The 15,109-nt window shown below is 38.4% G+C and overlaps 1 protein-coding gene across 1 annotated transcript; it reads left to right on the top strand.

The window, feature by feature from the left end:
* The first annotated feature begins 10,592 nt into the window (after positions 1-10,592).
* LOC115778885 (stress response protein NST1-like) lies at positions 10,593-12,665 on the top strand. Its single transcript, XM_030727253.1, is given in 6 exon segments — positions 10,593-11,274; positions 11,277-11,347; positions 11,350-11,883; positions 11,886-11,961; positions 11,964-12,147; positions 12,149-12,665. Coding segments are annotated over 6 exon segments (2,064 nt in total).
* Positions 12,666-15,109: the final 2,444 nt, after the last annotated feature.

Here is a 15,109-nt window from a genome sequence, read left to right on the forward strand (position 1 = left end):
TATCTGGCTACCATCTACAACATGGATCATCATGGGGATATTTTGATGTGTGTCTGAACTGAGAGAAGCTCGGATGTATGTGGATGGAAATGTGACCTGGATGAACATGATGGTGGAACTAAATGCTCAAAACTACGACCTAGTTCTTATTTGACTGGAGTAAGAAGTAAGAACGGTGCATACGAGTCAAGCCCATCATTCTTGCCTGCTGCTAATACCAGTGAGTGGCTTTGAAATTATGTTTTAAGCTTGCCACAACAAGGACTGATGGCCTGAGGATTGTTTTGGGCTGCTGTGAACAGTTTTGGGCCGCTGTGAACAACTTATCTGTAACAAGCTACTGTAGCAAACATGAGTGAATTGGCAACTCTTTAGAATTCATGCAGCAGACATGAGTTGATGCACCAGGCATAACCATCACAGTCTTGCCAGTGCCCCTAGGTTGGGTGCACCAAACACATACTCAGGTGCCAACATGAAGCCTCTCGTGCAATGACTGCCTGCCTCTATACAGATAACATTTGGACATTGAAATGTACAGTAGGAGGAAGAAGAGAAGAGACGGAGAGAATAAAAGGGAGATTAAGATTAAGATTAAGATAGTGTTTATTTGTCACATGCACAGTTATACACAGTACAATGCACAGTGAAATGTATTTTGTACCTGCAACCATATATATACACACACATATAAATAAGAAGAATAAAAAAAAAAAAAAAAAAAAAAGTAATTCACACTATACACTATACTCTATATACTATACACTATACACACTTTTTTAAATTATAATATTTACATTGTGAAATATTTGCATTGTGGAGAGGGGCCCTCATTGCAGATACAGCTAAATGCTAAAATAAATAAATCAGATCCAAGGCACTGGTGAGTTGTACTCTAGTCACCAAGTTTTATAGTTTCTTTTAATTATTTGAATAATCTCCCTTGCAGATTGACACATGTGATACGTTTATTTCAGCCTGTTACCCCTTACACAAAGTGTTAGCCAATAAAATTATCATCTTATGGTTTGCATGAACAGAGTGGTTTGGATTGAAGTCATCAACATAAATTATTGTTTTAGTCAGTCATTGATGTAGGTCCACAAGCTATAGCAACATCAGGAAGAAGGAACAGAAGCTTGATGAATACCAAGGTCTGAGAGGAGAGCTAGTGAGGATGTGAAAGAGGCAACAGTGGATCCCATGGTAATTGGAACATCCGATGCAGTGACCTCCAAACTGGGGAAGGACTTTAGCAGATTCCAGGAAAGGCATCTGAGATCTCTGTCCAGAAGAGTGCAGTCGTAGGAACAGTTAAGATATTGTGCAGGACCCAAACTTGAAAGACTAACAAAAGTCTGCCCACAAGGTGAGTGTGGATTTATTATTTATTTATTTATTTTTATCTCAGCTACCTCCGAAGTCCTACAGGCTAACCAAGCCCTTTAGGACTCCTTCTTGAGCTTGATGGCTCCCTTCACCTCCAGTGTCCAACATGTGGTTTGAGGATTATCACCACGACAGGCACCAACCTGACACCTACAACACCTCCTGCAGGTGGTGGGCAGATCTCAATGAAAAACAATATCATGCTGGATATCTTATTATTACCCAGTCCATCCTGACTGGGTAATGCGTTAGGAATGAAAGGATGCCACAGTCAAAAGACATGCACTTAGAGGGGTTAGGTTGGTGATTCTAAATTGCCCATACGTGTCAATGTGAGTGTGAATTCCTTTACATTGCTGCCATCTTGTGGCTGCAGTTGACAATCATCTGTATGAGCAAGATTAACTCTGCTTCACTACAACCAGAGACTTTGTAATAGTAGTTATAATATATAAAGCAATAATGATGATACATAATAACAATATAGTAGTTATATAATTAATAGTCTATTGATATTCATTTATTTATGATTACACTGGATGGTGTAGGGGACCAACATTGTTAATATTGTGTATAAAAATCAGTTTTTGGATGTGAAACTGATGGGAGGCCAGCATGCTTGACAAGCTACCACTGGTTCAGCTTTCACTGTTCTGAGAACAGCTACAGTGTACACATGTGGAAACAGAACACATATTATCAAATAAATGAGCTTCTGTGATTCATCATCATAACAGATAAGTTTCCTCTTACTAACCACCTTGGCCAACATCTGTGATCTAGAGGAGTTAGAATGTAGTGTGAAACTGTTTTTAATAAGCCCTTTAACACTGAAGCAAAGAAAGCTTTGACAATGGAGAAGGGACAGCTGCAGGCTAAATAGATGCAAGGTCAGCCAGTGCTCTAATTCATTAGCATCTAAAAGAAATCACTGACCAAATGTACAAAATTTAATCAGCTGTTTTGCTAATACATGACTTTCAATTTTCATTATTTTATTTTAAATCTTTTCATAGATATTGACAGTCATCCATGTCACACACTGCTCAAACTTTTTAATCCTGCTGTGATTAAAAACCATCCATCCATCCATCCATTCTCTTTCGCTTAACCTTTGCAAGGTATATTTTACTCTCCATATAAAGAGTTGATGCTCATTCATCTGTTTTAATGTTTCTATAAAGTCTGATTTAAATATTTCTTGAAAGCTGTGCACAACAAGGATCAAGTACTTTTTTCTACATTTTTTCTTAACGTAGTTCTTGCACGTACCTGTTCCAGACCATAACTATCTACAGCTTTTTGATTTCTTTGATGTTTTAATGGCTTAGTGGAGCTTCGAGAGTGTCTTATAGTTTTGTTCAGTCATTGTGGAGACTCCATCCATCCATCCACCCACCCATCCATCCATCCATCCATCCATCCATCCATCCATCCATCCTCCTTATCCAGTTCTGGGTTACTGAGGGTGCTGAAGCCTATGACAGTTTATCACAGAGCCAATATTTAGAAACAGATGACCGTTCAGACCAAATTAAAAATCTCCAGTTAACCTAATATGCACGTCTTGGGAATGTGGGAGGAATTACCCAGAGAGGACCCATGCAGGCACAGGGAGAGCATGCAAGCATGAACCAAGGACCTTCTTGCTGTTAAGTGACAGTGCTAACCACTGCACAGGGACACATCAAACACAAATTAAGTGCTGCGCTGCTGTTGTTTTTTCTGTACTACATATATTAATGAGCATCATTTTTTCACTGATCGTAAATTAGAAAGGTAAATTGAACATTTTCCCCTTTATTACAGCATCACTGTCCGCTCACAGAAGTATAAGCAGTATAAGCATGTCCTGATCAGCGGTCATGGTGCTGTCTTTCAGTGAGGAGTTAAGTGAGTTTTGGTTGTTTTTTGAGTTTCCTTCTGTTTTGAAAAAATTGCTTTGCATGTGGGTCTTTTGTTGTTTCTTAACTGTTTCTAATTATGATTGTTCACTTATCCTTTGTTACCTTGCTGTCATTTGTATATATTTATATGTAAATATGCACACATAAGTTTGGGGGTTTTGCCTTTGCTTTGCTAATTGTGTCTGTGGATCATTTGTCCACAGACACAATCAGCGCAATTGACTTATCAGCGCTAAATTTATTTTGTGTCTCATTTTTGACTTGCTTTTGACTTCAACAGCTCGTGACATGTTATGAGTTCATTACATTTGCCTTACCATATACATTGACCGTAATTTTTATGATCTTGGGTATAAATCTTAGTGCTAAAGAAAATTGTTTACCTTTTCTAATTATAATGAAGACACAAACTTTACTGTAAGGTACAAAGATTTACTAGTTTAAAATACAGAAATGTGGACTCCCCAGTCAACAGAACAGTTGATGAGGCATGAAGGAGGTTTGGAATAAAAGACAAAACAGACAGTAAGATAATAACTGTTGTATGCGTGGTGAACCACTGGATAAAGTTTCTTTATCTACAAGATTTCTGTTTACTGGACCGCAGAGACAACCAACAGTAACACGAACAGCCACAAACTATATATGTGCCCCATCTAGTGACCAGTAATGTAAACTACACCCAATAAAGAACAAAACCAGAGTCCTGAGTTACTGCTCACACTGTAAGATCAGGATAGAGTTTAGTGTTAACACCAGAACTCCCAAGGTGGTCGTTCTTTTACCTTTTTTAAAATCTCTAGTGTAATATCTTTGTTGCTATAAACCCCATGTAATAATAGGACTCTGATTTTTCCTAAATATATCTACATTGTATTCAAACATTGTCATTTTATTAAAATGACAAGACACAAGAGAGTTATCAGTGTTTTTACCTAGAACTCCCATAGTTCTCCAATAGTTCTGTTCCCAGTAAACTAACATTGAAACACGATGTATGGACGAACTGTCCTGGCAACAGTACAGTTAATCTTACTAAGCCCTCAGCATTGGATGAGATAGGACAGACAGGATAGCGGTGGAATATAACTTAACATATTTACCCAACTACTTTACTAAATCAGAGCTTTAATCTACTTGTGTATCAACCTCCCCAGTTTTCTACATGGTATTTATTTCTGGTCAAATATTCTTCAACTCAATTCAGTTCAGTTCAGTTCAGTTCAGTTCAGTTCAGTTCAGTTCAGTTCAGTTCAATTTTTATAGCACCAAATCACAACAAACAGTCATCTCAAAGTGCATTACATTGTAATGTAATGCACCCTACACTAATTACAGAGAAAACCCAATAGTCAAAACGACCCCTTATGAGCAAGCACTTGGTGACAGTGGGAAGGAAAAAAGTCCCTCTTGGGTTAAGGGGAGAGAGACAGGTTAAAAGAGCCAGAGATGAATAATAATTCATGATTGAATGCAGAATGGTGTATAAACAAAGTGAAAACAAGTGAATGAAAAAGAAATACTCAGTGCATCAGGGGAACCCCCACCCCAAGCAACCTACGTCTGTAGCAACATAACTAATGGATGGTTCAGGGTCACCTGATCTCGGTTGGAGATAGGCCTTTAATTAGTTAAGACAGCTGGGTCAAGTGATGACCTTTTTAAGTAGTAGCTTAATTACTGCCACCTTAAAATCCCATGGTACATAGCCAGCTAATAAAGATAGATTGAACATATTTAAGATTAAAGCATCAATTAATAGAAAGACTTCTTTGAGCAGTCTTGTAGGAATGGGGTCTAATAGACATGCAGCACAGTACCTTTAATACCTATAGCATGCTCTAATCTCTGTAATAAAAATTTATGGTCAACAGTATCAAAGCTGCACTGAGGTCCAACAGGGCAAGCACAGAGATGAGTCCACTGTCAGAGGCCATAAGAAAATCATTTGTAACTTCACCAATGCTTTTGTAGGAATGGAGTCTAATAGATTTGTTGATGGTTTGGAGGAAGTAACTATTGAAGTTAACTCTGAAAGATCAATCAGAGATAACGAGTCAACAAACAACAAATACCAGCAGTACTGAAAGCAGCTGAACATAAAGATAAGTCTTTGAGATGATTATGAATAATTTTTTTTAATCTTTAAAATATTATTTGTGAAGAAATTCATGAAGTCATTAATACTTAAAGATAAAGGAATACTCTGCTCAAAAGAGCTCTGTTCAAGTTCTGATGGTCTAGGAGAACCGTATGGACAAAGAAACACACAGACACATACAGACTTAATTAGCTTATTTATTGGCAGCAGGTTCATTTAGTCTTTTAATATAAATTTCTATGGATTTGCTGCTGGCAGGTTGTTGATTGTCAAACAACCAAGAAATATTACTAACTGAACTTCTAATGAGTCTCCACTATCCAGCTTTTATAGAATGAACAATAAATATTACAACACAAATATTGAAGTATGTGAAATATGTTAAGGACTGATTAAAAATGGTTTCATTCCAGATTGCGCAGTGCTTTGGTGCTCTGTATTTGTCTGATCTTATTCATGTTCATACTCCTGTCAGAGGATTGAGGTCTGCCAATCAGATGATCCTAAGAATTCCTAAATCTAGACTTAGAAATAAAAGTGACCAAGCTTTTTCAGTTGTTACACTGAGTCTCTGAAATGCCTTACCATTTCATATTAGAACTTCCCGGACAGTTTCTACATTTAAGTCTTTGCTCAAGACCCATTTCTACTCTCTGGTTTTTAATTCGAGCTAATCTTGACATCTTGTATTTATTTAGTTATTATATTTTGCCTGGATTTTTGTTTGTTTGTTGTTTTTGTTTTTGACTTCTATGTATGGTATTTTTGGTTGCCTGTGAAGCACTTTGGCCCATTCTGGTTGTTTAAATGTGCTACATAGATAAATTTTACTTTGACATTGGTATAACGTGAAGGTATAGAGGAGAGAACCATCACAAACTCAGCTGAAACACTGCTCATTTTACTTTTAAGAACTGTGAAATGTAACTCAGGTAAAAACCCTACAATATGAGAGGGTAAATTCAGCAATCATACCATCCCCTACGAGCAGCTCTTGGTGACACTGGGAAGGTCTCTTCCTTTTAACAGGAAGAGATCTCTAGCAGAACCAGTTTGAGGGAGGGGCAACAATCTGCCACTACCGGTTGTGGGTGAGGGAGAAGGGAAGATAGAAAACAGAGACAAGAATAAAACCAAGTATGGGAGAGAGAAGACAAAATGTAATGATATGCAGCAGTAGCATATAAACAAATGGGGAGTGAAAGGGTGAGTGGTGAAGAAATGCTCAGTGCATCATGGGAAACACCCATCAGCCTGACCCTAAAGCAACATGACTAAGGGAGGGTTCAGGGTCACCTGATCCAGCTCTGACTATAAAGATTACAGTTAGTGCACCAAACCTGACTATAAGCTTTATCAAAAGGAAAGTTTAAGCCTAATCTTAAAAATACAGAGGGTGTCTGTCTCCCGAATCCAAACTGGGAGCTGGTTCCACAGAAGAGGGGCCTGAAAGCTGAAGGCTCCCATTCTAGGAACGACAAGTAGGCCAGCAGTCTGAAAGAGAAGTGCTCTATTAGGGTGACACCATACTATGATTGCTTTAAGACAAGATGGGGCCTGATTATTCGAGACCTCGTGTGTAAGTAGAAAGACTTTGAATTTGATTCTGTATTTAATAAGGAGGCAGTGTAGACAGGCTAACATCTAGTGTGTTTCTGTTTTCAGTGTGGTGTTTTGGAACTGAAGGCCTTTCAATTTTTTTACAAAAGCCTGAAAATAATGAATTGCAATCATCCAGCCTAGAAGTAGCAAATGTGTGGATTATAGCTCTTTAACATCACTCTGAGACAGGATGTTTCTTCCTGCTGCAACCAGGCCTCTGTGAGACAAAGTCTATGAAAAAGTTGATCGTTTATGAAATACTGAAACTGTTTTTTTGTCTGTTTGTTTGTTTGTTTTTTAGCATGGAACATGAAAACAAGGCAACACTGGCCATAACCACAACTGATTACATCAAATGGAAAATGGGCAACCAGGTTTTAGAAAAAAAAAAAAAGCAGAGCACAGAGACAGATTCTTCAAGATTAAGCAGTCAATCAGAGTAAGGTAAAGAGCTTGATGTCTCTGATAAAAGGGAAAAAGAATAAAGCCCTCTGGAAAGCGAGAACTCCCTTCAGCAGAATGCAACAAGGCTGCCATGGAAAGACAATTCCCTTCCTTCACATGGCAGTTGAGAAATCAAATGCCACAACTTCAGAATCCAACCTACACAACACTTCTTATCCATAATAGAAATTGGTTGTTGTCATAAACCGGGGAAGTAGAGGACTCACTGGTGGACACAGCAAGAAAGGTATACAAAGTTTTATTTACAGAGCTGGCAAACCAGGGTTTGGGTAGCAACCAGAGTCAGAAAGTGACACAAGGAAACTCAACTGGGTCACATACAGAAATCTCCTGTTCACAGAAAGTGGTATGTGGAGAAAGCAACGTTAGTGCCAAACAAAAACAATTCAAAGATGTTACTAAAGAGCCAGAACACAAAACCTGTCACTGATGCAACAACCTGGCAGCGACTGGTGACTCTTCAAGGTGTTAAATAGTTAGTCATGAGGAATTCATGTAAAACAGGAAGGTTAACAGGTGAGCATACCTCCAACACAGGAAAGGCACACACACACACACACACACACACACACGCCTCTCTCAGTCCTCTGCCATACCACCCAAGATTTCTGTCTCTGATTGTCTTATCACAGGCTTTATCATACCGATGCACACTAAATTTCCTGTCAGAATTTCTCTTTATGGCAATAGAATCAAACTACACAATCATGTAACATAAAATGTCGTTCCACTCATCTATTGTGCCTTCTTTCTTAATGGCTAGTTATCAGAAAATGCGTCACTATCTGCCTTACCCTGATCAAGTTCCTTGGATTTTTCTCCATTTCAGTAAAGTTAGCAAAGTTGTCCCAAAATTCAACAGAATTTAGAAGTGATCACTGCCCACTGTATAGTCCCATTCTCCAAAAACTGTTTTTACTCGAATCTTTTATAGGATACTGTTTTTTTGACATTTTACAGGACAATGCTGTAAAAACCTGGTGATGCTAAAACATTTTTACAAAAATTTATTTTTTAAGTAGACAATAATTTATCAAATTTCTTTATATATGAATGTTTTTGTTTTTCATTTTTGATAAATGAAAAACAAAATAACGTAACAATGTTGTAATTTCTTTGTATGTCTGACATAAACAATAAATTCTTCTGATTCTGATTCTGAACATTAACATAACTGAGATTCCACCAATACAATTTACATTTTTTAGAACAAAAGCAGAAAGAACGGTCACAGAGAGCAGTGTATTTTTCATTCAAACTTTGATACTTTAATATGTTAAAAATGTTCATATGAAAGTTTCACAGAATAAAGAAAATTAGGTCATATCTCAGTTGTCGTTCTAACCCTTTTCCCTTCATTTGACAGCAGTGTCAGGCTACTTTGGAACATGAGCAACACATAACTGACAACATACCGGCTCATGGATCTAAGAGCAGACCACAGCAACCTCTCTGACCAGGACCCAGTACCCATCACAGTGGCAGACATTCAAGACAGACTTGGACAGGACCAAGTCCTGACATGGTCTATACCTACTGTCTCCCTACTGGGAAACAAGATAACTCCATGGGGAAACCAGACAACCATGAGGACATGCCATAGAGAGACAAGATACAGAGACAAGACTAGGCCAGACTGGACACTAAAGAGAACTATCACCTAACGTGGAATAAGGAACTAAAAGTAAAGATAACAAATCCGAAGCACTAGGAAATAATATATAGAAAGGATCAAATGTAGAGCTTGAAAATGCATTACATCCTCAATCCAAAATAATAAATCATGAAACCACAAAGCTTATAATTCTGGGTCCAAGACCCAGGGACCAATCACGGTGCGTTTTGATTTATAGTGCTACATCTTGACATAGTCATTTTTGCAAACATGAAATCATAACCTGATTTTCTGTGTGTGTGTGTGTGTGTGTGTGTGTGTGTGTGTGTGTGTGTGTGTGTGTGTGTGTGTGTGTGTGTGTGTGTGTGTGTGTGTGTGTGTGTGTGTGTGTGCATGTGCATGTGCATGTGTTTATTTAAACTGGGCAAAAAATGAAACTATACAAATTCTAAATAGCTCATAGATATTTTATCAAATTTCACTTTGGGCCTTTTTAGTCATAATGTATGTCATAATTTTGTTTGAGCAATAAAGGGGTGGTTGTAGCTCAGTAGGTAGAGCAGGTCACCTACTGATCGGAAGGTCAGTGGTTTGATTCCTGGCTACTCCAGGCTACATGCCAATGTGTCCTTGGGCAAGATACTTAACCCCAAGTTGCTCTCCGACCGTTCTGTTGGAGTATGAATGTGTGTGAATGTTAGTTAATTAAAAAGCGCTTAGCTTAATAACAATATGGAAGTGCTTGTATGAATGGGAGTGCATGGGTAAATGTAAAAACGTGTTGTATAAGTGCTTTGAGTGCTCTGACTGAGTAGAAAAGCGCTATATAAGAACTATGGGAGGCACGTGATCTGTGATCACACCAGCATTGAACCAAGGGAAGAAACTCCAGTTACATTGGATACTCAGGCTGCTGGTAAGTGTAGAAAATCACCTTCCAAAAATAATGTCAGGACTCATCCCAAACAGCTGTAGTAAAAAAAAATATTTTTTTTATTATTATTATTTGACCCAAATTACAGATCCTGATTAATTTTGATAATAAGAAAGGACTGTAAAACTTTCAGGCTATAATCTTTAATGGTATTTGAGATATCCATGTTAAACCTGACCTCAGATTTCAACGTGTAATAAACATGGCAGAATTGGGTCGACAGATCATTTTTGAAAAAAGAAAATATGTAGCTTGAAAAGTATTTGATATATCAAGCTAAGATTTTACAGCAATCATTACATAACTCCATTCCTTGGACGAAATTTTTATGCAAATTGGAGGTGGTCAAGCAGAAAGTCCACAGTGATTTAAGGTGGAATGACGCTTTTGTCTGCTTGTTCCTTTACAGGATGTGGACTTGGAATTATAGTCTTTGGAACAAGCTCACAAAAGAAGACACAACTCTGTAACTTTATTGTGGAGTAAAAAGGTTTTGATCTTTCAAGATTTTCTCAAGGCAGGCATGATGTTCATGGAGTGTGGAGAGGAAAACCAGTAATAGTAGTCAAAACTCCAGACATGTTAGATCAGGTTCTGAAAAGAGTGAGAGAAGAGATGAAAAGCTGTGTGAGTCTCTGTCTTCCTGGACCAAATGTTCTGCTGCTGTTAGTAAAGCCTTCTGATTTCACTGAGGAGAACAGAAAAACTCTGAAGTTCATGCTGAGTTTGTTTGGTGAACAGTCCTTTAAACACTCCATGGTCATCATCTCACAGAGGGATGAGATAGGATTTTCTGTTAATTCACTCCTCAGAGATTGTGAAGGTCGATGTTACAGCATGTTTGAAAATGATCATAAGCAGTTGATGGAGAAGACTGAGAACACTGTGCATGAGAACAAAGGAAAATTCCTCACAGTCCCTGAAGAGGCCATCAGACCACAGCCTGAAGACATCAAACCAGCTTTAAACCTGGTTCTGTGCGGGAGGAAAGGAGCAGGGAAGACTTCAGCAGCCAAGGCCATATTAGGTCAAACAGAGCTCCATTCAGTCTCCAACTCAGAGTGTGTTAAACATCAGGGAGAGGTGTGTGGACGTTGGGTTTCCCTGTTGGTGCTGCCTGCCTTGTATGGAAAACCTCAGCAGGCAGTGATGGAGGAATCTCTCAGTTGTCTCTCCCTTTGTGATCCTGAGGGCGTCCACGCCTTCATCCTGGTCCTCCCTGTGGCTCCTGTCACTGATGAAGACAAGGGAGAGTTAAAGACCATCAGAACATATTTGGCTCTCAAGTCAGTGACTTCACCATGATTCTGTTTACTGTGGAGTCAGATCCTACAGCTTGTTTGACACAACTCTGTCCAATTATGAAATTCGACAGGAGCTTCTGAAATGCATCAGCATGTTGTCTCCTGGACCTCATGCGTTCCTACTGGTGCTGCAGATTGGTCGCTTTACAGAGGAGGAAAAAAAAGCTGTGCAGATGATCAAAGAGATTTTTGGCACAAAGTCAGGAAACTTCATCATTGTTACCTTCACCAGAGGAGATGAGCTTGAGGACAGAAACATTAAAACATACATAAATGAAGACTGTGCTGATTTTGTAGAAATTCTGATTACTGACTGTGGAGGCAGATACATCATCTTCAATAACAAAGATCCAACTAACTGCACACAGGTCACAGAGCTGCTGAAAAAAATTGAACACATGTTGAATACCAATGGTGGTAGCTACTACACTACTGAGATGTTCCAAGAGGCTGAGGCAGCGATACAGAAGGGGGTGGAGAGACTGTTGAAAGAGAAAGATGAAGACATGAAGAAGGAGAAGGAGAGGGAGAAACTACAACAGAAACACGAGGAAGAAATGCAAAAAATAAAAAGAGAAAGATCTCCAAAACTGAATCTGAGAAAGAGCAGAGTATGAACCAGCTCAAGCAGATGGAGGACTACATTACCAGGAGCGAGAGAAGCGAGAGAGAGGGCAGAAAATCAGAGAAGAGGAAGACAGAAAGAGGAAAGAACAGGAAGAAATTCAACAACAACAGTGGAAACAAAAACTTGAGACTGTGGATCAGCAAATAGAATCTGAGTCAAAGCTCATCAGTAAGCTCGAACACACCAGAGAAGAAATGAGAAAAGAGAGAGGCCTGGGAAGTGGAAAAGAGAGAATGGTGGGAAAAGAGGTGCCAACAAAGACAACAAGAGGAAACTACAAAAATTCAAAAGCTCAAAGAAGACTATGAAAAGGGAAAAGATGCATTCTCTATCAAAATGAAAGAGTATTTCATAAGAATAGAGCAGGAGCAAAAAAAGAGAAAAAAATTAGAGAATGACCACAAGAAAAAAATGAAGGACATGAAGCAGAAATATGAAGATGAGGCCAGAAACCAAGATGAAGAGGTCAATGTATTCAAAGAGAAATACACCAGGGACTTTGAATCCCTGCAAGAAAAGTATAATGCGGAGATAAGGGATCAGAAGGAAATGTATGAGAAATTAATGCAAGCGCAAATAAAACACAAACATGAGTATTCCCTCTTGCACAATGTCTCCAGCCACAAAGAAGAAAACCTTAAAGAATTGGAGCAAATGCAGAAAAAGCACAAAGAAGAACTTCAAAGCTTAAAGGAGCAAAATGAATGCATCATTGCCTGACAACTTTAAACAATGTAACAACAGAAAAAGCCTAGAAGATAAACCGATCTGGAGCTTCAGACCAACTTTTGAAATTCAAAGCGAACATAAAATAATGCAGATTTTACAGTGTAGACGATAGTAAGATTTAAACTTAACTTCACCAGAATGAACTTCTGTTTGAGCTATTACATGAGTAGGTTTAACACTGTGTTTGTTTTTGTGTTTTTGCTTTTACTTTACTTTTATTCAGGAATTTTGCTTGCAGAAAGAAAGTAATTAAAATATTAATTTTCAACAGCAAATATGAATTTGATTCACACTGCTCATCAGATTATTTTGTTGGTGTTTGTGGGGAAATAAATGAATTGTCAATATGACTCAGATTTTAATGGTATGTTTTTTTTGTTGTTGTTGTTGTTTGTTTTATTGTTAAGTAAGGTTTTAGAAAGGAACACAAATCTGTTTACAATAAAAATCTATTTACAGTGTTTACAGAGCTAACTATTTGCATATTTGTGTTTATTTGTTACATGTTTAAATGTTTCCATTCACACTTTAAACAGCATTAAAGTAGTTAAAAAAACAAGCTGGGTTATGATTGCCAATGTCAGCCCAGCCTTGAATTGTAAGGTAAAGGTGAGCTTTAAGATGGGATTTAAATGACTGTGTAGACTCTGCAGTATGCATAGATGTGGCAGATTATTCCAGAGTCTAGGGGGTGCGACTACAAAAGCTAGATCTCATCTGTGCTTAAACTGAGACCTCGGCTGCACTAAGAGCATCTGGCTAGATGAGCTCAGTGCTCTGTTATACAGGTTGAGCAGCTTGGCTAAATAGTTGGGTGCCATTCCGTTTAAAACTTTGAAAGTAAAGAAATCGTATGGGAAGCAGGTGTAAACCTGCTAAAACTGCAGTGATGTGATCATCCTTTCTAGTACCTGTTAAAAGACATGGAGCAACATTTTGGACTAATTACAAACGATAGAGAGATGACAGTTCAAGACCTGAATACAGAGAACTGCAGTAGTCCAATCTAGATGTGATGAAGGCGGGAATAGGCTTTCCAAAACTGGTCTTTACAACTGTGTTCACTTGCTTCTAAAATTTAAAGGAAGAGGGCTAAGGGTATCAATTAACTTATTCACAGTGATACGACTTCCAAATCCAATATTTTCAGTCTTGTTTTCATTTAAAGTAAGAAACCGTTCCCGTTCCCTGGTCTGACATTGTGTAGACCAGGGAACGGCAGCCCACTGGCCACTTCTGGCCCGCCAGAGCTTTCCATCCGGCCCCCTGAATAGTACTGCCACAGGTACTATACACTGATCAATCATGTCATATCATAATCTGTTAAATACTGGTCTCTGACTAGCCCAAAATATATATCAAATGATAATATATTACTTAGGGTACAATATTTATTTTATTTTATTTTACGAGAGCATCTGGCCCTCACAGTGTCTGCTGAGAAAAATTCCATCCCTTGGACATACGTAGTTGATGACCCCTGGTGTAGACATTTAAACAGAGGATGCGACAAGACAGAAGCATCTGATTTAATAGGGAAATAAATCTGGATGTTATCAGTGCGCAAGGGAATATTGTGCTTCCTAAAAATGTATCCCAAAGGCAGTGTAAATATAATGGTATATTTCATTGCACTGACTTTTATTGCAATATTGGACTCATCTGGTGTACAGCGGCACGCACTTGACCTCCATCACAAGCAGTTTGCTTCATGCTATGTGTCTCCTTAACATTGTATGAACCTTTTTAAAGTCAGTTGAGTATTTAGATTAAATAAAAGACTGCAAAAACAAAAAAAAGCTGCTCAAAAGCTGCTAGTGTGGCACAGGCAGTGTCCTTGTCTAAACGCACAAGCTTCACAAATAAATAATTAATGTGTTTTTAATACAATCCTGTCAGGGAACAAAGAGCAAGTAATGTAAACAAGCTGACCACTTTAAACCATCTCGAAGCCAAAATGTCCTGAAATATTACAGCTACCAGTTAAAAATGCTCAGCAAAGCCGGACGACAACTACACAAATGACATATGAGACTACAAATACAGAACAGCAATGCCATCACAGTCAGGACATATGGAGAATCATGCAATGTCAAAATGAGATCTCTGCTTTGTACGTCCAGCAAAATTCAGCATCTGCTTTGCCCATAAGGAATATTCCTGTTTCTGATGGTGACCTTCTGCAGTTCAAATATTTTCTGAGAGCCTTTGAAAATTGTGTTGAGGATAAAACCAATACCTTCAGTAACTGCTTGTAACAATACACAAGGGGGCAGCCTAGAGACCTGGCAAGGAGTTGTCAGCAGGATACCAGAGAGCAAAATCACTCCTCCCTGAACACTCTGGAAGTGAACATAAAATTTCCTCTGTTTAAATGGATAAAATCTGCAACTGGCTCTCAATTAAACCTGAGGATGTAAATGCACTGCAAGTAT

This window comes from Archocentrus centrarchus, chromosome 4 (genome assembly GCF_007364275.1).
Source record: "Archocentrus centrarchus isolate MPI-CPG fArcCen1 chromosome 4, fArcCen1, whole genome shotgun sequence".
Taxonomy (NCBI): Eukaryota; Metazoa; Chordata; class Actinopteri; order Cichliformes; family Cichlidae; genus Archocentrus; species Archocentrus centrarchus.